The sequence below is a fragment of the Rhincodon typus genome, chromosome 5 (genome assembly GCF_021869965.1).
Source record: "Rhincodon typus isolate 14 chromosome 5, sRhiTyp1.1, whole genome shotgun sequence".
Lineage (NCBI taxonomy): Eukaryota > Metazoa > Chordata > Chondrichthyes > Orectolobiformes > Rhincodontidae > Rhincodon > Rhincodon typus.
This window is the reverse complement of record NC_063336.1, coordinates 79939068-79963559: the sequence shown is the minus strand read 5'-3', so window position 1 is coordinate 79963559 and position 24492 is coordinate 79939068. Positions and strand designations below refer to the sequence as shown.

The 24492-nt window shown below is 40.9% G+C and overlaps 1 protein-coding gene across 1 annotated transcript in view; it reads right to left on the bottom strand.

Annotated features, from left to right (window-relative positions):
• Positions 1 to 23456, bottom strand: part of lgsn (lengsin, lens protein with glutamine synthetase domain) — a 53815-nt gene extending 30359 nt beyond the window's left edge. Inside the window, exons 1-2 of the mRNA XM_048597076.1 lie at positions 23435 to 23456; positions 21664 to 21890 (exon numbers count right to left, since the gene is read on the bottom strand). Coding sequence (XP_048453033.1) covers positions 21664 to 21890; positions 23435 to 23456 — 249 coding nt within the window. The remainder of the gene's footprint in view (positions 1 to 21663; positions 21891 to 23434) is intronic.
• Between the last annotated feature and the right edge of the window lie 1036 nt (positions 23457 to 24492).

Here is a 24492-nt window from a genome sequence, read left to right as displayed (position 1 = left end):
GAACGATGTCTGAAGCATTACCGCTGTAAAAAACGCAGCACCCAATTTGTGCACAGCAAACTCCCACTTACAATATGATAATGATCAGATAATCTGCTTTTAAGTGTCAGATGAAGGATAAACATTGGCCAGGATACCAATGTTCCTCATCGGAGTAATGGCAATAGGGCCTTTAACATCTATCTCAAGGGGTAAGTGCAACCTTGGTTTAACATTTTAGCAGAAAGATAGGAGAATGGGAAACTAATGAAGGCCAGTGAGGAGGAGAGTATATAGGAACAGGTATTAGGAGAGACTGCAATAGAGGGCAAATCCATGGAGATTATGTAATATATAACCAGAGAGAAGCACGTTAGGGAAAATTTGAACCTTGATACAACATAGGTGGAGATGTGGAGTCAGCTGGAGGCCATTATTGGATGTGAATGGCCAATGGTATCAAGGTGAAGCACACTGCTGGGCATAAAATGAACTTTGAAACATAGCCTGGGGCTAAAATAGACTTTGAGGGGATGCATCGCCATGGAGTAGACAATCTATAAATTTAGCAAATGGGCATCAGATCAACTCAGTGCTGAAGCTTCCATCTTCTAATGTGTGACCTGGGTTTTTTTGTGGCAGACTTCTTGTCCATTCCAGAACTCATATAAAAATATTTCGATTAGTCTTGGTCACATTTCCCTGTGGCTTTTCCACATTCACCTCATCAAATCCAATTTGATGAGAAGCAAGTACCCAGATTCCACTGTGGAGTTCTTTGAAGGAGAGCAGAATGGTGAGTTTCTATTTTTGTCATTCACAAAGCCTTTTTTGTTGTTCCCTTCAAGACATTTTCCAAATTTTTAACAAAATATCTATTTGAAATTATTCAGGTGGTGATAGGTAGTCTGTCAGGAGTGGAGCAGGCAAAGCCGTTTACAAACAAAACAGTTGTTTGTGGCAACATCTCAGAAACAATAGACTAAAGGTTCTGATACACAAATTGTTAGAAATTTCAGAAGTTTAAAATGTAAGTTTTGTTGGTGGCAGAATGGAGAACAAAGAGAAGGAGATAACTGTAAACCTGGATTTAGGAACATTGGAACTGAAAGAGATCATTCTGACTTTCAAACCACAAAAGGTTATGTTATAAGATAAGAGCTGATGGTGCTAGAGGTAGTATACTGACATGGGTAGAGAATTGGCTCATGAGCAGGAAACAGCCAGTGGGGTTAAGGGGTTCCTTTTCAGGTTGGTGACCTGTGACAAATGGGTTCCACAGGGATCAGTACTGGTACCACAACTATTAACAAGATATAACTTGTAAGAAGGAAGCAAATGTACTGTAATCAAATTTGCAGACAACACAAAAATAGGGGGAAAGGCAGGTTGTGAGAGGTATACACACGGTTTACAGAGAGATATTGATAGGTTAAGTCAGTGGGCAAAAAACTGGCAAATTGAGTATAATGTGGGAAAACATGAAGTTGTTCATTTTCGAGGGGAGAACAAAAGAATAGAGTATTATTTAAATGGAAAAATGCTACAGAAAGCTGCAACACAAAGGGAACTCGGGGGAACTTGTGCATGAAACAGGTGCAGCTGGTAATCAAGAAGGCGAATGGAATGTTGCTCCCAATTTCAAAGGGTTTAGAGTATAAGAATAGGGAGGTCTTACTGCAACTGTACAAGGTGCTGATGAGACCATACTGGACTACTGTAAGTAGTTTTGGTCTTCTTATTTAAGAAAAGATATCATTTATTGGAAGCATTCAGAGAAGGTTCCTTAGGATGATCCCTAATGTGGAGAGACCGCCTTATGACCAAAGGTTAATCAGGTTGGGATTCTATTCATTGGAATTTAGAAGAATGAGAGGTGATCTCATTGCAACATATGGGATTCTTAAGGGGCTTGACAGGGTAAATGCTAAGAGGATGTTTCCTCTCATGGAAGAATCTAGGACTAAAATGCATTGTCTCAGAATAAAGGGGTGTCAATTTAAGACTGAGATGAAGAGGACTTTCTTCTCTCAAAGCGTTTGAGAAGACACTTGCCACAGAGAGCTGTGATACCAGAGTCTTTGTGTATATTTAAGGCTGAGATAGACAGATTCTTGATCAGTAGGGGAATCAAAGGTTGTGGGGAAAAGCCAGGACAGTGGATATGTGGAGTGTTGGATAAGCCATGATCCTATTGAATGGTGGAACAGCTTGAGAGGCTGGAAGACCTACTCCATTTCCTATTTCTCTGGTCTTATGGTCTTATGGTCTAAGCCTATGCCTCCATTTAATTAGATCAAGGTTGATCTCAACTCCGTCTATCCTCCTTGGTTCCATAAGCAGGAAAGCTCTTGCCTAACAAAATTACATCATTCTCAGTTTTGAAATTTTCAACTGCCCTCAGCCTCAACAACATTTTGGGGGTGTTTTAGATTTCAGGTTTTTGGACTTTGTATGAAGAGATGCTTCTAGTTATCATTCTTGAACAGCCTAGCTCTAATTTTTAAATTATGTCCCTTTGTTCTAGACTTTGCCCCAGAGGAAATAGAAACACTCTATCAACACTTTCTAATCCCTTAATCATCCTGAACACCTTGAACAATTCCCCCCATAATGCTGCATACTTAACGAATACTGGTCCAGTCCATGCAATCTGTCCTCAAAATGTAACTTTTTTAGCTCTAGTATGCATGGGAGCCTGCAAATCTTGTACATTTCTCTCCGCGTCAAATGCCACCCTGACTTGGAAGTATGTCGCTGCACCTTCAGCGTCACTATGTCATAATTCTTGAATTCCCTCCCCAAAAACATTATGACTGTGCCTACACTAAATGAACTGTAGTGACATAACAAAACAGCTCACCGCCACCTTTTTCAGGGCAATTAAGAATGAGCAATAAATGCTAGCCCCACTATTGATATATACGTCTAATGAACTAATTAGAAAAGAGTCATTTCTACGGCAACACAGTCCGTATGGAGGAACTCAGTTCTACCTATCCCCTACTTATAGCATTTGTTAGTCCAGCAGAAAGAGGGAATGGGTTTGGAGTGATCAGACATGGTGCTTGTGAGCTTTGAAGTGAGTAATGAGTCCCAAGCAGTCGGAAGGTCAATAATATCTCATTTCCATTCATTTTCTCCAACTTTGACTCACAACTGGTCAAATCCACTGACTGGTTGAGGCAAGAGCATTTTGAAAGTAGGAGACCATAGCCCAAAGTGTAACATTTACTAGAAATAACTGAACGGTATCAAGTTTCTCAGATGAATTATAATGGATCTTGAGCTTCAAGGGTTAAATAAAGACAGGCTGTATAAATGAGGTTTCTATTCCCTTGAGTACAGGAGATTAAATGGGTGATCTACTTCAGATGCATAAGATGATAAAAGGATTTGAAAGGGCAGTGAGAGAAGAGGTTGGTTAGTTCAAAGAAATGAAACTAGAAAATGCTAGAGATCAGCAGATCTGGCAGCATCTGTGGATGTTTCAAGTTAAATCAAACATTGGCTCTTCAGAAGTGAAGGAGGGCAGAAATATGGTGGGTTTTATACTGTTGAAATGGGAAAAGGGGAAGAAAAATGGGAAGTTGTAGAATAGAGAGTGGAAGAGATTAAATGATAAAGATGTCATAGAACAAAAGGCAAAGGTAGTGGTTGGAGTTAAGAAACAAAGCGTTGATCCAGAGTGAATATAAGTGACAGATTAAGTGAACGACTCCTTCCAAAAGCAAAAGCATGAAAAACACAATTCAGATTGCATACAGTCAAACTGTGGTGTTAAGAGTTCATGATCAGAAATTGTTGAACTCAATGCTGAGTCTTACGAACAGAGCAGAGATGTCCTGCAAATTAGTCACTCAACTCACGTTTTGTCTCCCAAGTGTAGAAGAGACTGCAGTGTGAGCCGTGAACACAGGGGACTAAATTGAATAAAGTATAAACAATTCATTGCTTTACTTGGAAAGATTGTTTATAGCCTTGGAAGATGAGGAGACAGGAGGTAACAGGGATTTTATATATGATAATAGTTTTGAAAGAGATAATATGAAGTTGCATTAAGCTTCACCAAATCTGATGACATCACATAGTCATTGGGTGGAGATTGGGCAATCTTGCGTGAGGTCTCAATGGCAACAGATGTGCATCTCCAGCTCCTGATAGTTTTAAGTAATTCTGCCCAATTAGTTAATGTAATGTATACCTACCTATCATGCAATAAGCCCCTGCAGTGGTCTACCCCGTCTCACAGATAATTAGACAGGCATTTCGTCCCAACATAGAAAAGAGAATTGAGCTGTACCATCAACTCAGGAAAAGGCATTTTGATATAATTTTGACACATTTCTGTAAGTTTCCATTAACAGTTTGACTTAGTGTCCATGAGTAGCTATTTAACACGTTCAATGTTTATTTAAAGAAAAACTAGCCATTTGAATACAGAACTGGCTCGAAGATAGGAGAACGAGGGTGATGGTGGAGAGTTGCTTTTGAGATCGGAGGCCAATGACCAGAGGTGCACTACAAGGATCAGTATGGTTCGGAAGTTTGCAGATGACACCAAAATTGATGATGTAGTGGATGCAAGAAGATTACCTCAGAGTACAACTGGACCTTGATCAGATGGGCCAATGGGATGAGGACAGATGGAGTTTAATTTAGATAAATATGAGGTGCTGCATTTTGGAAAGACAAATCAGGGCAGGACTTATACACTAAATGGTAAGGTCCTGGGGAGTGTTGCTGAACAAAGAGACCCTGGAGTGCAGGTTCGTAGTTCCTTGAAAGTAGAGTCACAGGAAGACAGGATAGTGAATGTGTTTTGTATGCTTGTCTTTATTGGTAAGTGCATTGAGTATAGGAGTTGGGAGGTCATGTTGAGGCTATATAGGACATTGGTTAGGCCACTTTTGGAATATTGCAAGCAATTCTGGTCTCTTTGCTATAGGAAGGATGTTGTGAAACTTGAAAGGGTTCAGAAAAGATTTACAAGCATGTTGTCAGGGTTGGAGTGTTTGAGCTGTAGGAAGAGATGGAATATCCTGGGGCTAGGGTAGGGAGTCCAAAACTAGAAGGCATAGGTTTAAGGTGAGAGGGGAATGATTTTAAAGGGACTAAAGTGCAACTTTTTCATGTTGAGGGTGTTGCATGTATGGAATGATCTGCTGGAGGCAGTGGCGGAGGCTGGTACAGTTACAACATTTAAAAGGCATCTGGATGGGTATATGAAGAGGAAGGTTTTAAGAGGGGTATGGGCCAAATGCTGACAAATGGGATTAGATTTTTTTAGGAAATCTGGTCAGCATGGACAAGTTGGACTGAAGCGTTTGTTTCCATACTGTACAGCTCTATGACTCTACAACTCTGAGTAGAAAGGAGGATTGATGGTGCCACTCTATCGAATCACAAAATGCTTGTGGCTGATAAACCAGACCACAATGCGACACAAATGTTAAACTTCTTCTGAGTGTGTCAGAAAGTGCCTGGGAAGTGGATAAGGCATCTGGGGTGATTGAGAGTCGACCAGTGTGTTGCAGAGGGAATGGTCCCTTCAGAATGCTGGTAGGGGAAGAAAGTGTATGCTGTGTTTGATTTGTAGCACTGTGCTAGAGATAAAGGAAAGGGCAGTGGGTGATCCTTTGTATGTGGAGGTAGGTAGGTTCGAAAGTAATGACAAGGCAAACCCTGTCATGATCCAGGATGGTATGAAAGATTGAGAGCAGAAATGTAAGAGATGAGTTGAAAGTGGTTGAGGGTCTAGTCCAGGGGGAAATCCTTGGCAGACGAAAAAGGATGATAAATCTGAAGCACTGTGGTGAAATTTCCATCATCACAAAGAAATAGTTGGTTAGCTCAATTGGTTTGGGTGTGGTGTAGATTAATGCCAACATTACACCATCCCTGTACTGAGTGAGGCAGTTGTTGGATTTGCATCCTCACCTTGCCCTTTGGTAAAGTAACACTCAGGCAATGTGAATGGAAAGGCACTATTCCTTGTGGTGAGTCCAGAACAAGAAACTGGAGCTGGACTGTTCCAGAAGCACATCTTCACATGAGTGGAATTCTCAAACTCCCTTTTCAAAAAGGCTGTTGAGGCTGGTGGTTATTTGAAAATGACAAAACTAAAGTTGATAGATTTTTGTTTGGTAAGGGCGCTAATGTGAGGAGGACATGCAGAAATTACAGAGAGATATAGACAGGGTAAGTAATTATGTAACAAGGCAAAAGGTGGAGTACAATGTAGAGAGTTGTGAGATTATGAAAACCGAGACAATTGCAGATGCTGTAAGTCAGAAACGGAAACAGAAGTTGCTGGAAAAGCTCAGCAAGTATGGCAGCATCTGTGAAGAGAAATCAGAGTTAATGTTTCAGGTCCAATGACCCTTCCTCAGTTCTGATCTTCACAGATGCTGCCAGACCTGCTGAGCTTTTCCAGCAACTTCTGTTTTTGTGAGATTATGGGCTTCGGTAACGAAAGTGGAAAGGCAGAATAGTTTTTAAAAGACGCACAAATTAGAAATATTAATGTTCAGAAAGATTTGGGTGTTGGGTTACAACTGTAAGGAACACAAAGTTATCATGTGAAACAAAAAGCAATTAGGAAGGTAGGTGGCATCTTACCCTCTATTACAAAGGGCATGCAGTTTAAAAATAAGAAGTTTATCAGGCCTTTGATGAGACCTTTCTCATTTTACTGTGGGCAGTTTTATTTCCATATCTAAGGAAGGATATACATCACTGGAAGTAGTTCACTAAATTAGGCCTGGGTGGGGAGGACTGTCATGTGGTGAAAGGCTACGAGAATTGCACCTGTATTCTTTAGAGTTTAAAAATGAGAGGTGATCTCATTGAAATATTAAAGAAAATTAGAGGCTTCATCCAGTAGATACTGAGAGGTTGTTTCCCCAGCCTTATCCAGAACATGTGGGCACAGTCTCCAGGTAAGAAGACAACAAATTAGGATTAAAATAAGAAGACATTTCTTCACTCAAATTGTTGTGAATCTTTGGAATCAAAGTGTTTGTGAACCCAAAGGGATGTAAATGCATCATTATGAGTACATTCAAGGCTGGATTGGCATTTTTTAATTGAGAGGAAAGCAGGTGGAAAAGTGGTACACCAGCATGATCATTGAATGTCAGAGTAGGCCTAATTGGCCAAACGATCTACTCTTGTTCTCATTTTTATGTTCTGACCTCCTGATCTCCAACATTTCCTTTTCTCTAGGAAGCTCTTGAATGTATCACCATCTCCAAAATCCACACATATCTTTCCTGGAATTGTATTTTGAATTATTCCAATTAGGTTTCCACCCCTGCCACTTTACCGAAACAACACTTACCTAAGTCACAGATTGCAGCCTATGAGCTCTTCACAACCTTTCTCCAGACTCTGAAACAAATGGCACACCATCCTCCTCCAATCCTTTCTCATAGTCATCAGTCATGAGACCACCCTCCACCTAGTTTCACTTTTATCTACCATGTCCAAGCCATGGCATCTCTTCCTGCTCCTACATCATTACCTCTGGAGTACCCTAAGGATCTAACCTTGGTCATTTCCTCTTTTGCACCTGACTACTACCACTTATTAACATCTCCTGAAAGCACTGGGTTCATTTTCACATGTATACTGATGATACCCAGCTCTACCTCAGAAGCATCTCTCTTGAATCCTGCATTCTCTCTCGGTTATCTGACTGCTTACCTGACATCCCACGCCGGACTAGCAGACATTTCCTCCAATTAAATATTGGGAAAACTGAACCCATTGTTTCTGGTATCTGCTCTGAAGTTTGGCCCATAGCCACTGGCTCAATCTTTCTCCCTGCTGACTGTCTGTCTGAGACTAAACTAAACTATTCACAGCATCGGAAGATGACCTTCTGATCATATATTCACGCCAGCACTAAGACCACCTATTTCTAACTCCATAACATTATCCAACTTTAGTTTTGCATCTGGCTCAGCTGCTGCTAAAACTTTTATCTGTGCCTTTGTCACCTGCAAGCATATCAGTTCTAGTGTTTTGGACAGACCTCCTACATTCTACCTTCCATAAACCTGAGATGCCCATGTATAAATTCAGACCAACTCTCATTCGCCCATCATCTGTGTGTTTGCTGACCTACATTGGTTCCCATCTAACAGCCTCAATTTTAAAGTCCTTAGTTTTGTTTTCAAAGTCTAATCTGTCCTTGCCCCCTCCCTATCTCTAGAACTTGTTCTACCCTCACATGTCTTTGAGGTTTGTGCTCTTCCACTTCTGGGATCTTGTGCATCATTAGTTACTTTTTATAGCTCCACCATTTATGCCCTTAGCAACTGCCAAGTTACTAAGCTCTGGAATTCCTTCACTAAACTTCTTCTACTTTCCATTCTCTTTCCTTCCTTAAGGCACTTTTAAAGACCAACTTTCGAACAAGCTATCGTTCATCTACCGTAATGGTTCCCTTTATATGACTCAGTGCCTAGTGGGAAAATGCTGCACTGTTGGATGTGCCACCTTACAGATAAGTGCTTTCTGCCCTTGCAGATGGATGAAAATGATTCTGCAGCATTTTGAGCACAAAGAGTGTAGTGCTGGAAGTCTCTTTGATGCACTAACCAATATTTATACATCAACCACTGCTTATCCAGTCATTATCAGACATGAACATATAATTTAGCACAGGAGTCAGCCCTTGAGCCTAGTCTACCATTTAATAAGATCACAGCTGATCTGAACGTAGCCTCAACTCCACTTTCCTGCATAACCGTTAATACCCTTTGACTCCCTCTTTAGTTCAAAATCTATTTTTGCTTTAAATATATTCAATAACTCCCCCTCCACTGTTTTCTGGAAAAGTGAATTATAAAGGCTCATGATTGTCTGACAGAAAGTAAAATTCTCCTCAATTCCACCTTGAATGGGAAAATTTTTATTTTTAAGCTATGTCGCCTAGTTTTAATCTCTTCTACGAGGGGTGAGGGTGTTTAATGACATCCTTTCAGCTTCAACCCTGTTAAATGCCATCAGAATCTTACATGTTTCAATAAGATCATCCTTCATTGTTCAAAACTGCAATGAATAAGACCCAATATGCCTCACCTTTCTTCGTAAGATAGCCTCCTCATCTGAGGAATCAGACAAATAAACCTCCTCCAGATTGTTTTTATACCCTTTCTTAGAAAAGCAACCAAAATTATATGCCTATGCCTTGTACAACTGTAGTAATCATTTATTTTTAAAGAATGTTCATATTCCATTCCCTTGCAATAAAGGAAAAGAAGAAGTATCCCTTTTGCCTCCCTAATCCCTTGCTACATCTGCATACTAATTTTGTAATTCATCTACCAAGATACTTGGATCCCTCTGTCCTCAGAGCTCTGTAGTCTCCCTCCATTTTTATAATATGCTCCCTTTCTATTCTTCCTACCAAAGTAGACAAGTTCACATTTTTCCACACTATATTCGATCTGACAACCTTTCACCCAATTACATACCAATTCTATATCCTGTTGTAGACTTCTACATCTCTTCCTTTCTATTTAACTTTGTGTCATCAGTATACTTAGCCACCATTCAGTCAGTTCCTTCATTCAAGTAATTGATATAAATTGTAAATAGTTAAAAGTCCCAGCATCTATCCCTGCATTGCACTACTCATTATAGCATGCCAATCCAAAAATAACCCATTTATGCCTATTGTATTCTACTAACCATCCAATCATCTATTCGCACTAATACGTTACTTACTACACCACAAGCTCTCATTTTATTTTATAATATTTAATTTGGCACCTCGTCAAATGCCTTCTGGAAAGTCAAGAACATTCACAGGTTCTTCTTCATTCATGTTGTTTGTTACTTTCCCAAAGAACTCTAATAATTTTATCAAGTACAATTAACCTTTCACAAAACCATGCTGACTCTGGTTAACTGCTTTCCTATATCCTTAGTAAAAAGTTTAAATGTTTTCCCTACGATAGATGTTCAGCTGACTAGCCCAGTTCTGTTCACTGGATATTGCTGTGTGCAAATTGGCTGCTGCATTTTCTACATTACAATAGAAATGACTATACTTCAAAAGATCCTTAATTGGTTGTAAATTTCTTTGGGCTGTTCTGAGCCCATCTGAGGCATTTTACAATGCAATTTTTTGATTTCTCCATCCTAAGCTTTTAATTCCTCTACTGAAACCTTCTCCTCCTAGCCTCCTAGTTTTCCTTCCCATAAGAAAAACACAAATATATTAAAATGTCAATCAAACTGTTGGGTGGCACTGTCTGAGTCTTGGCCTGCTGGTAAAGAACAGTCAGCAGTAAACTACAAGCTAACAATTAAATATAGAATAAAGTATAGAGTAACAGCTACTTTAAACCATGATACAATCTGTAATTCAATCAAGGGTTTGAACTACGTCATGAAGCTAAATTAAAACTCAAGCAGTTTATATCACCTACATCCCGTATTAAAGTCTGTCTTTTTAACATTCTTCTAGTAATATGTTTTGTACAAAACATGGGCCACAGCTATTAATGTTTGAACTTATAAAGGCTTGTCTGGCAAATAAATCTAATGTACAACAAAATGTCTAGACATTCTTTTTTATTGTCAGAGAATCAGATCATTATGCAAACTTTTACTACATATCTCCTCAAAGATGTTCAGCTACTATTTCATTGGAGGTCTGTATGAAGCAGTGCTTTTCAAACTGAAATTAAGTCATGGTAGACAATATTCCCAGCTCATGGAAACCACTGTTGCAAAAACAGACATTCTAACTCACCAGAGCTAAGTATCTTCTTTTCTGTAGCCACTGTGTGATTAGGATAATCCTGTGCAAGTCAAATGGATAATAGTAGTTTGAATGTGGCTGGACCAACTCAAGTAGTTGAGGCGAATAATGTAGATACATTTCAGATGAAGTTACATAAACGCATGAGAGAGGAAAGAATAGAGGGATATGATGATAGGGTGAGATGAAGAGCAACACGAGGACACAGAGTTGGAGCATGAATAGTAGCATGTGCCAGTTGGCCCAAGTGGCCTGTTCTTTGTTGTAAATTTTACACATTTCTATGCACATCCCAAATGCAGATAGATGAGTGTAATTTTTCCATCTGCAGTTAGTGTTTCATCAAGTGAGAATCATGGCACCCAATTTGCCACTGTTTGGAGTGATGTTTCTTTCACAATCTTTCTGTCTTCACCTCATTCATTATACAATTTGGTCCTTGGGTGCCCTTCTCAGGGAATTTTATGACAGGAGAGGCAGAAGTGCCCGCAGCTGCAGGGTCATCTGATGTTCACATCAGAGGCGCCATATTTTAAATCCAATTGCACATCACTTCATTTGCTCCAAGGAAGGAACTGGCCTTAACTCTGTAGTGCTCCATTATTATTACCGAACACATGTCATGGAGAAAAGTTCATTCTTTGTTTTGTGACAGACCCGGAGATATTTGTGGACAGGATGGTGGAGAGGTGTTTGGCACACAAACTGCAAACAAATGTTGAATCAGAGATACTAGGAACTGCTGATGCTGGAGAATCCGAGACAACAAGGTGCAGGGCTGGATGAACACAGCAGGCCAAGCAGCATCATAGGAGCAGAAAGGCTGACGTTTCGGGCCTAGACCCTTCATCAGAAAAGGGGGAGGGGAAGGGGGTTCTGAAATAAATAGGGAGAGAGTGGGAGGCGGATAAAAGATGGATAGAGGAGAGGATAGGTGGAGAGGAAACAAACAGGTCGAAGAGGCGGGGATGGAGCCAGTAAAGGTGAGTGTAGGTGGGGAGTTGGGGAGGGGATAGGTCAGTCCAGGGAGGATGGACAGGTCAAGGGGGCGGGATGAGGTTAGTAGGTAGGAGATGGGGGTGCGGCTTGAGGTGGGAGGAGGGGATAGGTGGGAGGAAGAACAGGTTAGGGAGGCGGGGATGAGCTGGACCCTTCATCGGTTCGCAATAAACAACTGCACCTCCCAGTCGCGAACCATTTCAACTCCCCCTCCCATTCCTTAGACGACATGTCCATCCTGGGCCTCCTGCAGTGCCACAACGATGCCACCCGAAGGTTACAGGAACTGCAACTCATATTCCGCTTGGGAACCCTGCAGCCCAATGGTATCAATGTGGATTTCACAAGTTTCAAAATCTCCCCTCCCCCTACTGCATCCCAAAACCAGTCCAGCTCATCCCCGCCTCCCTAACCTGTTCTTCCTCCCACCTATCCCCTCCTCCCACCTCAAGCCGCACCCCCATCTCCTACCTACTAACCTCATCCCGCCCCCTTGACCTGTCCATCCTCCCTGGACTGACCTATCCCCTCCCTAACTCCCCACCTACACTCACCTTTACTGGCTCCATCCCCGCCTCTTCGACCTGTTTGTTTCCTCTCCACCTATCCTCTCCTCTATCCATCTTCTATCCGCCTCCCACTCTCTCCCTATTTATTTCAGAACCCCCTTCCCCTCCCCCTTTTCTGATGAAGGGTCTAGGCCCGAAACGTCAGCCTTTCTGCTCCTATGATGCTGCTTGGCCTGCTGTGCTCATCCAGCCCTGCACCTTGTTGTCTTGCAAACAAATGTAGCTGGTCTGACATTGATGTACTACAAAGCCACACAATGACATGTCCATCCCCTTTCAAACTAGTAAATTGACTGCTTAGCACTTCATACCATCACCAGCTGCCTGATGTATGTAGAAATGTATAAAATTTACAACAAAGAACAGGCCACTTGTGCCAACTGGCATATGTTACTATTTATGCTCCAACTGAGCCTCCTCATGTTGCTCTTCATCTCACCCTATCAGCATATCCTTCTATTCAGTCCTCTCTCATGCATGTATCTAGCTTCATTTTAAATGCATCTACATTATTTGCCTCAACTGTTTGATGTGGTCGAGCCACATTCAAACTATTATTATCCATGTGGCTTCACAGGACTATCTTTATCACACAGTGGCTACAGAAAAGAGGACTTTTAGCTCTGGTGAGTTGAAGTGTGTTTTTTTTTTGCAACAATGGCTTCCAGGAGCTAGAATATTGTCTGCTATGACTCAATTTCAGTTTGACAAGCACTGCTTCATCCAGACGCACTATTACAAGCTGTCTGACCATCCCTCTGTCCTAAAAGGCAATGCTAACCATTGAAACTAGCAGCCTTCAACCGAGTACAATGGACTGAGAAAGCAGTGAGAGCCACACAATGACTGGCAGTCGAGGTCAGTTCTGAAGTCAGTGAGTGCGCACTAAGAAATCAATATGATGTAGACAGATGATGACAGCCCCTAAATCAGCATAAAGCAAATGGCTGTTAAGAAATCAAACTAACAGTCATAAGATGCATCCTGTGCAGATTCATGAAATACATATCTGTCCTTGCACAGAAAGCAATCTTACAAATGCATGCAAATCCCAACTCGTAGGTGCTCCTGAACTCCAAAGTCAAGGGTTGAAAGGCTGAAGTGCTGTTTGGGTTAGTATGAGAGCAGGTATGATGTGGTGAAACTGGTGGATTGCTACTATTGACTTGCAAAGATAAAAGTTCAAGGAGGATGTATTCATGGAGTTTCCATGGATGTGCTGTGAACTAGTAGTTGCATATTGGCCAGTACAAAGATTTGGCAAGCCACAGTCACTAGTGCCTGCTCAGGCATACATTCAGGAATTTGCACCATATAATTCCTAATGGAGAGGAGAACTGGAAGTGGCTTATAAATAAGATGAGTTGGGGCCTTAATGAAATGCACATGAATGGAAATAAGCTAGTTGACACTCAATATTGAGATGCTGAAGTCACTAATTAAGACTCAAGGAAAAATTGGGAAACTTTTGTCTCCATGTCAAGAATCAGAACTTTTCACTCCCACTATAGCATAATTTTAGAATGAAAGGTAGGAGATTGAGGGGATTGAAGAAAATCTTTTTCTTCCAGAGGGTGGTAGGGGTCTGGAATGCACTGCCTGAAAGGGTAGTCGAGGTGGGAAACATGACAATAGTTAAAATGTCCTTGTATGAGTATTTGAAGTGTGAAACATTCAAGACTATAGGCCTAATGCAGGAAAGTAGGAGTTGTCTAGGTAGTAGTAGCTTATTGTGTACTATATGATTCCATGACCGCATTCTCTCACCTTTCACGCTGTTACTCGCACCACATCAGGGAGGAGAAAATTCTAATCTTTAATGTGCATGGTGGTTAGCACTGCTGCCTCACAGCGCCAGGCACCTGAGTTCGAATCCACCCTCGGGCGACTGTCTGTGTAGAGCTTGCACATTCTCCCCGTGTCTGCGTGGTTTCCTCCGGGTACTCCGGTTTCCTCCCACAGTCCAAAGATGTGCAGGGTAGGTGGATTGGCCATGCTAAATTGCCCAAAGTGCCTAGGGATATGTAGGTTAGGTGGGTTAGACATGGGAAATGTTGGGGAATGGGTCTGGGTGGGCTGCTCTTTGGAGGAGCGGTGTGGACTTGTTGAGACAAATGGCCTGTTTCCACACTGTAGGGATTCTATGAAAAAAAACTTTTCATTTCCAATGTGATCTTGAAAGAACGTATTATATGTGTGTCTGCAAACTTAGGATTACCATTTCATTGAGTTTGGAATCATTTTTCTGAAGCTTAAGAGAAAGTTAGCTTCTTCAGCCTCAAGGACCAAGGAGCAGCCATCTAGACATATTGAAATCAAGTGTGTAATTCATTCCATTAGGGGGTGAAGAACTTACATCTAGTCATTCCCTTGATGACTTTTTTCTTCCTGTGAGAATATACCTCTTCCTTCCAACTCTTTGGAAACAATTTTACATCTCACGAGTGTTTGCATGCTTTAACAGTTTCGTACAAAGGTTGAACATTGTTGGCCCACGCAGATGTTTGACACTCCTGTTTCTAGTTGCATCTATTGAACATTGAACTACTTTTACTGCCCCCCAGGCATCAAGAATGAAGCTGAAGTTGTAGGGCAGATGCAAAATTGCATATCAACAGAAGGATTGGTAGCTTATGGACAATTTAAATATGCCAAGACCCTACTGAAGACCATTTTATTAGGCTGACATGGTTCAAAAGCTACAATGTCGAGAGCCCACCAGATTAATCGAACTGAATAGGAAGGAAACTCCAGTGCTAGACACTTAATTAGCTGGCACCCCTAAATTGAGGAAGGAAGGCCTATAAACTGCCAGAATATGCTACTGACAGACATGATGTCATGATCTGGTCAGACCCGATAGTATGAGCAGGCATCAGGAACTCCTGTATGTATGAAAAATACATTCACAAGAATAACTTTCATATATGCGGACCCCTTGAGGCAGAAAAATGTCCCAATGTTCTTCAAAGGGAGATCTAAGTGATAATCTGAAAAGCCAACCAAATGCCAGTAGCTAAAGGCATGATTGAAGAACTGGGATATTCAGGGGGTCTAAAGTGAAGGAGAGGGAAATGGAATGGTGTGGGTGGGGTTTAGACAGAGAATTTACAGAAGAAAAGCATATTGATTGATGAGGAGGTGAATGTAGTTGGGTCATGCAGGACAGTGCCAGAGAAATGGAGGATCCTGGGAGATCAGGGACAGGTGGTGCAGAGTTACAGTGTTGGATGTGGTTCAAATAAGATCAGCCAAGGCAAACAGGCATTCAAGCACACTTTAAGAAATAAAACTGTCATATTTTGCCTCAGTTCTGTCTTCTCACTCTCTTTCTAATTCCCTGTACATTTTGTGTTATTTTTGCTAATAGCTATTTAGGCACTGCCACAGACTGCAAGGTGTAGGGCTCTATTCCAAACAAGATGTTCTGTTGTTGGAGATAGTTAATCCATAAGTAACTGTGAAGCAAATAAACAGTATGCCTTTGGAAAGTAAGCAATAAATAATTCCCAATGGGTTAATAGAGTTCACCACAGAACCGGTTTGGTCAGCATCTCACGAGTGGTTGCATGCTTTAACAGCTTAGTACAAAGGTTGAACATTGATGGCCAACGCAGATGTTTGACATTTCTGTTTCTCGTTGCATCTATTGAATGTTGGACTACTTTAGAAGAGCAATCCTGTAAAATGTTGTTGAATTTGGAGGTCAATTGGAAAATTAAAAACTGAAATAGACAACCTTTGTTTGATAAGGGTATTAAGAGGTAGGGAACCAAGGTGAGCAAATGGACTTAAGATATAGAACAATGTTGATCATATCAACCAGTGTAACAGGCTTCAGGGACTGATTAGCATACACATGCTTCTCTGCAATAGAAATGTTTAAGTCTAATTTTTAAAATTCCAGTTAAAGATTTTTCTGCTCCTTTAATAATGAGCCAGTAGAAGTGTAGCTGTGGCATCAGATAGTTCCAAAGAAACAAAAACAACTCTGTTTCCAAAGATTCCAGCAAACTCAAGTTCTCTTGGGCACTAAAGCCACTGGCAAAGGCATTTGAACACATGCTTCCTTGCTACAGTCCTCTGAGAAACCCACATCTTGTGACAGTCAAGTGAACAAAAAAGTCCACATGGCTCCGAGAAGTGATCAAAAATATCCACATGGCTCTGAGACCAAGGATCCACTTGATCACCATTCTCGCCCTGTCAGTACTTCAAAATAAATGATTATCCTTGATCCCTGCACAAGAACATAAAAAATAAGCATCAGAGTAGACCATTCAGCCCTTTGAGTCTGCTCCACCATTCAAAAAAGTTGTGGCTGATCTTCAAATTCAGTTCCACCTTCTGCACATCTCCCCCGTATTCCTTAAATTCCCCTCTCACACTAGTGTAAAAATGCTTGCCTCCTAGCTGGTCCTGCTGTGTGGATATCCCATAACCATTGTAGGCATTTCCCATTTTATAACAGTTCCGGAACAAATAGTGAATTTTATTTTCCAGGTTGTTTAAATGCAATCTTCCAATGATGAGTAATTTAAAATCATACCTTCCCCCTTCCAATATTTCATAACTAAGAAACATTTCCTTTCCTAAAACATCTTTAAAGTAATTATTTAGTGGTACAGAACTCAGACATTGCTGAAAAGAAAGACACATTGCTGAAGACTTTATTGTTGCATCCATCAGAACAAATGCAAGGTTGCCAAGTTTCAAATAATCACATGAATTTACACTACTAGAGGCATAAGTGCCGATTGGCCAGCAAGTTAACCTTTAAAGGCCGACAAAATTCCCAGCACTTTTTGGAATTAAAAAGAAATAACTTGCATTTATATGGCACCTTTCACAACTTTATAATGTTCATAAATGTTATTCGACCAATAAAATGCTCTGACATACACTCAGTATGCTGATGTGTACAAAGTAAGTGGCCATTGTGATCAGAGAATATGTAAGACTGGAGCCAAACCGGGATGTCAACATTACAACTTGTCTGAGTCAACCTAAATTGCGACCAAGAGTGAATAAAGTTGAATAAAGTTGCAGTTGGTGACTAATGTATGATATTTGGGTTGAGGACTGAAGGGTTAGTTTTTCCTAATGCTTTAGTGGCAGACATTATATGTAGGACTGGATGATCAGAAAAACAATCCAACGATCCAGTAGTAGTTCGCGGGGAGATGGGGGTTGGGGTTGGCGGCAAAGGAGTTTGAAGAGAACTAGTAGAGAGATAGAACTAGGAGTCATTGGTGCACAAGTCAGAACTTGCATGGGCGATTTTGCAAGAAATTAGAATGTAAGTGAGGAAGAGGAAGAGCCAAGAATGGATGGCAATTGACATGTCTTTCTTACATATTGCCATTGTTTCCCAATTTATATCAAGAAATCTATCTAAATAAAGAGTTATTTATGCTGTACCTTTCATTATACATCTAATTAGGCTAATTAAATATTTTTTAAGCATGTCGAGCTAGATTTTACCAGCCCTCTGGAAACGAGTTGAGAAACAGGAGACCTTTTAAAATGGCAGACAAAGGCCACTCTGGAAATGTGATGTCTTCCTGTTGCCATGGAATATTCTGAATGATCAGAGACAGAGCAGATTGACTAGCTACTAAACGATCACTTACCACAACCCTGCTGACATTTTTGGGTCTGTGGATACGGCTGAGAGGTTCAGGCAATGGTTTAGAAATCCATTGGAATTTCCCCGAGTTCAGTCAAATTCTGCTATCCACACTTCTCTTCAATCCTGGTTTGAGCCAAGTGCCTGTGTGTGTAGAGTTAACATTGGATACACAAAATCCCATCGGTCTTCTACTACGATCAGATTGCACCCCCAACCCAATGGCTAAACTTCCAGGAATACAGCCAGGCTCCCTCTCAGCAGTTCTCTCGGGTGTGGGAAATGGCAAAGGAAGCTTTATGGTTGCTCAATGGTCCGTGGTGGGGGTGTCTCTGTGACAACCTGTGACTATCCTCCACCATTAGAGGGTTCAATCCTCCGATTACTGACACCTATCTAGCTGGCTCTGGTGCACCAAATCGACAAAAGATGACACACCCGTTGACAGCACATCAACCTGAGCAGCAGCCACATCTGTCCATGATGCTACCAATGTTGACATAGCTGCTGCCATGGATTGGCCATGCTAAATTGCCCTTAGTGTTCAGGGATGTGTAAATTAGGTGGGTTGTAGGGGGATGGGTCTGGATGGGATGCTCTCATGGTCAGCATGGACTTGTCGGGCCGAATGGCCTGTTTCCACATTGTAGAGTCTTATAAAGCTGCAACATGACATCCTGGCTCTTGTACTCAATTCCCCGACCAATAAGGGCAAGCATGCCACATGCATTCTTTACCACCCTATCTACCTGCATGGCCACTTTCAGGGATCTATGGACTTGAATCCAGGATCCCTCTGTCAGTGTCCTGCCATTAATTGTATACTTTTCCTTAACATTTCATCTCCCAAACTGCAGCACCTTACACTTACCCAGATTAAATCTATCTGGCATTTCTCCGCCCATTTCTGCAACTGATCCATATCCCACTGTATCCTTTGATAAACTTCTACACTATCCACAACTTCACCAATCTTTGTATCATCTGCATACTTACTAACCACCCATCTACATTTTCATTCAAGACATTTATATTTATCACAAACAGCAGAGGTCACAGTACGGATCCCAGCGGAACACAATTAGCCACGGATCTCCAGCCTGAAAAACACTCTTCCACCACTACAAAAAGCAGTGGACCCAGCACTAATCCTTGTCGTGCACTACTAAGTCACAGGGTTCTGGTTCAAAAAGCAACCCTCCAACACCTCCCTTTGTTTCCTACCTTCGAGACAATTTTGTATCTAAATGGCTAGTTCTCCCTGTATTCTATGTGATCTAACCTTGATAACCAGTCTACCATGCGGAACCTTGTCAAAAGCCTTATTAAGTCCATATAGACCATGTCCACCGCTTAGCCTTCATCAATCCTCTTTGTCACTTCTTCAAAAAACGCAGTCAAGTTAGTGAGACACAATTTCCCACACACAAAGCCACATTGACTATCCCAAATTAGTCCTTACCTTTCCAAATACATGTAAATGCTGTCCCTCAGAATCCTTTCCAACAACTTACCCACCCTTGGTATCAGGCTCACCAGTCTATAGAATCCCTACAGTGTGGAATCAGGCCATTCAGGCCATCAAGTCCACAACAACCTTCCGAAGAGCTTCCCACCCAGACCCACACCCTACCCTGTCTCGGCATTTCCCACCCTAGATACCATGGGCAATTTAGCATAGGCAATTGACCTAACCTGCACATCTTTAGACTGTGGGAAGAAAGCAGAGCACCCAGAGGAAACCCACACAGACACAAGGAGAATGTACAAACTCCACACAGACAGCTCCCAAGGCTGGAATCAAACCCAGGTCCCCAGCACTGTGAGACAGCAGTGCTATCCACTGAGCCACCATGCCACAACTTTAGGTATATATTAGCTGACACAAGTCAATTTGCAATATGTCCAACATTCTGGATCCTATTACGCAGACACAATAATAACCTGACCTTGCAGGCCAGAAAGGCTTTTCCTTTCTTAAATAATGGCACCACGTTAGCAACCTCCAATCTTCCAGCACCTTACCCGTGGCTATCGATATCTCAGCAAAGGGCCCAGCAATCACTTCCTTAGGTTCCCACATTTATGCATTTTAAAACATTTAGCACCCCCTCCTCTGTAAAATGGACACTTTTCAAGATATCACCACTTATTTCCTCAAGTTCTCTAGCTTCCATATCCTTCTCTACAGTAAACACTGATGCAAAATATTTGTTTGGTATCTCACCCATCTCCTGCAGTTCCACAGATAGGAGGCCCCTTCACTCTAACAGGAACTCACTGTCTCTGGGCTCTCATTATATCATTTTTGAAGGCTTCCCACTTTCCAGCAATCTCTTTACCTGTGAATATCTGCCCCAATCAACATTTGAAAGTTCTTGCCTAATAACGTCAAAACTGGCCTTCCTCCAATTTAGAACTTTAACTTTTGGACTTCTCCAAAAGAAGTCTATCCTTTTCCATAACTATTTTAAAAATAATAGGATTATGGTCATTTGCCCCAAAGTGCCCCCACTTGCCTTGCCTTATTTCCCAAGATAAGGTCAGGTTTTGCTCATCCTCTCGTAGGTACATTCGCATACTGAAGAAGAAAATGTTCTTGTACACGCTTCACAAGTTCCTTTCCATCCCACCCCTTAACAGTATGGGAGTCCCAGTCTATGTTTGGAAAGTTAAAATGCCTTACCATTACCACCCTATTATTCTTACAGGTAACTGAGATCTCATTACATTAATACTACTAGAAATAATTATTAACTAATCCTCCGAAATAAACTGAAATTTCTAGTCCTTTGATTACAGCTGTTGCTTTTGTTTCATTTTCTATCCACTGATTCTCACAAAAGATTGTAAACAGAACGTAATCAATAAATTTTGCGCAAATTTTCACTTTCATAGATGATGCACTGATAATCTCAGTAAAATTTTAAACATTTAGAGGAATTTAAGTCAACTGATAAGAACATTGACTTCATGGTAAACTAAGAGGATAACTAAATTTTGCAAGCATGAAGTGAAGTTGGAATTTCCACACCTTAAGATGAGAAACAAAATAATGTTTAAAAAAAAAATCTCAGTAGCTTATTTGGTGCCAAGTTTTACACTATTGATTCTCTAGTGGTGTCAGCTTTGGCCCAATGCATACTATTCTTAATTCAAATAAAAGAAATTACATTCAAATGCCACTCCACAAACAAATGGACAGAATTAAGACTAACGTTCTAGTGTGGTGCAGTAGTTTTATTTTAAAGAACAGCATGGATGTCCTCTCCAGTGTCCGTGCCAACATTTATCTGTCGACTCACATCACTAAAACTATACTTTCTGGTCATTATTACAACACAATTTATGGGAGCTTGATGTGGTTAACTCGACAGTGTTCCCAGCATCAATTCTTGACCCTAGATGTTCACCTTGCTTTCAGCCTCCAACTCTGTCCTCCTTAGCTTTGTGGGTGTGAAGGTAAAAGGGTTTTCATTCGGATAAGGATTTGTGGACAAGCTTGTAATCAACAGTCACACGAGCTACTTATCTAGGTTTTTAAAACTTTTGGTTTTCTGCACATATCATAATAGGAAAAAAAAATTGACATTCTTCAAGGTGAATTATCTTCATGAGACTTTCATACATGGCGTTTACTTTAAGTGTCTGCAGCCATCAGTTGTTTTGCCCTCTCAGACTCTTGTAAGTCTGCTTGAGCTGCTTACAAAGGTTTCAAAATGTCTGTCTGTAAGCTTCAGGACCAAATCATAACCAATGAGAATAGTCACTTTATAATCTGTGAAATTCTTCTCCAAAAACATGGCATAAACCTCACAGCTTTGGCTGGTATTGTGTTCTGCATTAGCAGTGTCCAGTTTTCTATAGGCCACTTCATTTGACTTGCAATTTTTCCACTGAAATGAAAAATGCGTCCAGTCCCTTTCTTCAAATACTGAAATTGTTCAAACACAATTAAAAAACTTGGCACTTGGCCTCAATTTTGAGGGAGATCTTGATTTGATCTGATTCATTATTGTCACATGTACTGAGATACACCTTAACTGTACTTCCTCTGGGTTCATTACCACAAAGCAGTTTGTGGAAGTTTGCTGTACTTAACTGGCTTCCATGTTTCCAAGACCACAACAGTGAGTGCGCTTTAAAAAGTACTTCATTGACAATAAAATACTTAAGGATCCTTCAATATTATAAAATGAAAGTCATTCCTTTTTCATGTAACAGAGTCCCACACATCAAGGAAAGCTTCCAGAATGGCAAATCTTTGATGTTTAGGTCAGTAAAAACATGAAGCAATCAATCTGCAATGGACCACGTGCAAATGGGAGGTGGTTTGCCAGTAACCTTCAGTCTAGTTACATTGAGTTTAGTTGGATCTGTGACATTTAATCATTTCAGCAAACAAGGTCAGCTCCTGAATAAAGTAGTTTGCATCATAATTAGACCTTGCTTGATTTGGTTTAAAAAAGCACTCAATTTTAGCATTTCCTCCCGCTTCAAAATCAGACAGGGTATATTCATGCAGGGATTTTACAGAAAAGCCACAGAAAATGTTTATTTTCCTCTATAATCTTGTACCAGATGCTGATCACACTTTGTGTGAAAAAGGATTGCCTAACACAAGTCTACTACTGGACAAAGTCAGATCCCAAAATGGAAGCCTAAAAGTATAATTTAAACCTGTTTAAACATGGGTTACCTTGTCTTACCTCACAGTTTAAGAAGAAAGAACATATATTTTGCATGAGCTCAGGATGCCTTGCGGTGCAATAATAATGTGCTTTTGAAGTACAGTCATTGTTGCAGTGTTGAAAATACAACTGCCAATTTATGTCATAGCTAGCAAGCTCCCACAGCCAACAATATAACTGGTAAGATGCTGTGGTAACGTTCCTTCCTATGAATCAGGAAGTCCAGGCTTAAGTACCACCTGCTTTAGAAGTGTGTAATAACATCTCTGAACAGGTTGATTTTGAAAATATCTGTAATGTTTGTTGAAAGGGATCTAATAGTGAAAGCAACAGAGAAAACGCCCGTACTCTTCTTCGAAACAGCACGTGGAATTTTTTTACTTCTACCTGTGAAGGCAAGTGGGCCCTCAGTGTAAAATTGCATCAAAAGGCAGCACTTCCAACTCTGTAGCACTCCATCCTTCAAACTGTCAGACAACATTACGCACACATGTTGGTTTGCAGTTAAGTAATGTCCTGATTTTGAAATTCTCATCCATGTATCAAATCCCTCCAATGGCTTCACCGTTCCCTTTCTCTGTAATTTCCTCTAGACCCACAAACACTGAAATATCTGTGCTTGCTCTAATGTCAGCCTCTTCAGCATCCTTGATTTTAATCACCTCACCTTTGGGGTCTGTGCATTCAATTGCCCTAAGCTCCAGAATACCCTCCCTACACTTCTCTACCTCATTTTCTTCCTTGAAGATTTGTCTTAATTGACATAATTGATATTAGGTCATCTAACCTAATATCGTCTCGTACGACATGTTGTCATTTTTTTAATGTAACGCTCCTGTGAAAGGCCTTGCCATATTTTAGTTAATTTATGGTGCAGTGTGACTATAAGTTTGTTTAACAAGTGCAGATACTAAACCTGTTTGTCTCAACTGTGTGGGCACATCCACAGCAAATAGCAGATGAAAGTATTTGCATGTGGTATTACGTGGCATAATGTCAAGGACAGGATGTTAACTGTTTAAACATGTACAAAGCGTGTTAACAATAGGAAAAGGAAAGAAAGATTACACGACCCAGAGACAGACCCAGCAAAGTACAGAGGAAGAGTGAACAGCTTTAATCCTAGTTGCTAACCAGCTGTACATTATGTTGTACATTATATTTACATAACCACATCTAAAATGTCAAGAAAATAGGAACCCATACTGCCATACTACTCTAAAAGCTGATTAAAAAACAAATGGACATATTTTAATCTTTGAAGTTGCATATTAGTGTTAAGTCAATTGAGTTCAACAAAGGCTGTGTTCTTGTAATACTGAATTGAACTCAATCAAATAGATTTTTCACAAAAATGTCAAGAAAACTATCAAACTATTTGACTTTCTAAATCACCAGTAAACATTTAATCTCGCGTACAAAAGAATTAAATGTTCACAGCTGGAACTAGAAAGGCGGTTGCAGCCTCAAAGTGCGACTGTCTGGGTGGATTTGCACATTCTCCCCATGTCTGCATGGGTTTCCTCTGAGTGCTCCGGTTTCCTCCCACAGTCCAAAGATGTGCAGGTTAGGTGGATTGGCTATGCTAAATTGCCCATTGTGACTATGGTGAGAAATGCAGGGATAGGGTAGGGGGTGGGTATGTGTGGGAAGCTCTTCAGAAGTTCGGTGTAGACTCGATAGGCCTAATGGCTTGCTTCCACACTGTAGGGATTCTATGGATTCTATGAATTCAGGTGGATAAATGCCCTGGGCCTGATCAAGTCCATACTTGGATATTGTGGGAGGCTAGGGAAGAAATTGCAGAGGCCCTTGCAGAGATCTTTAGCCACTGGTGAAGTTCTG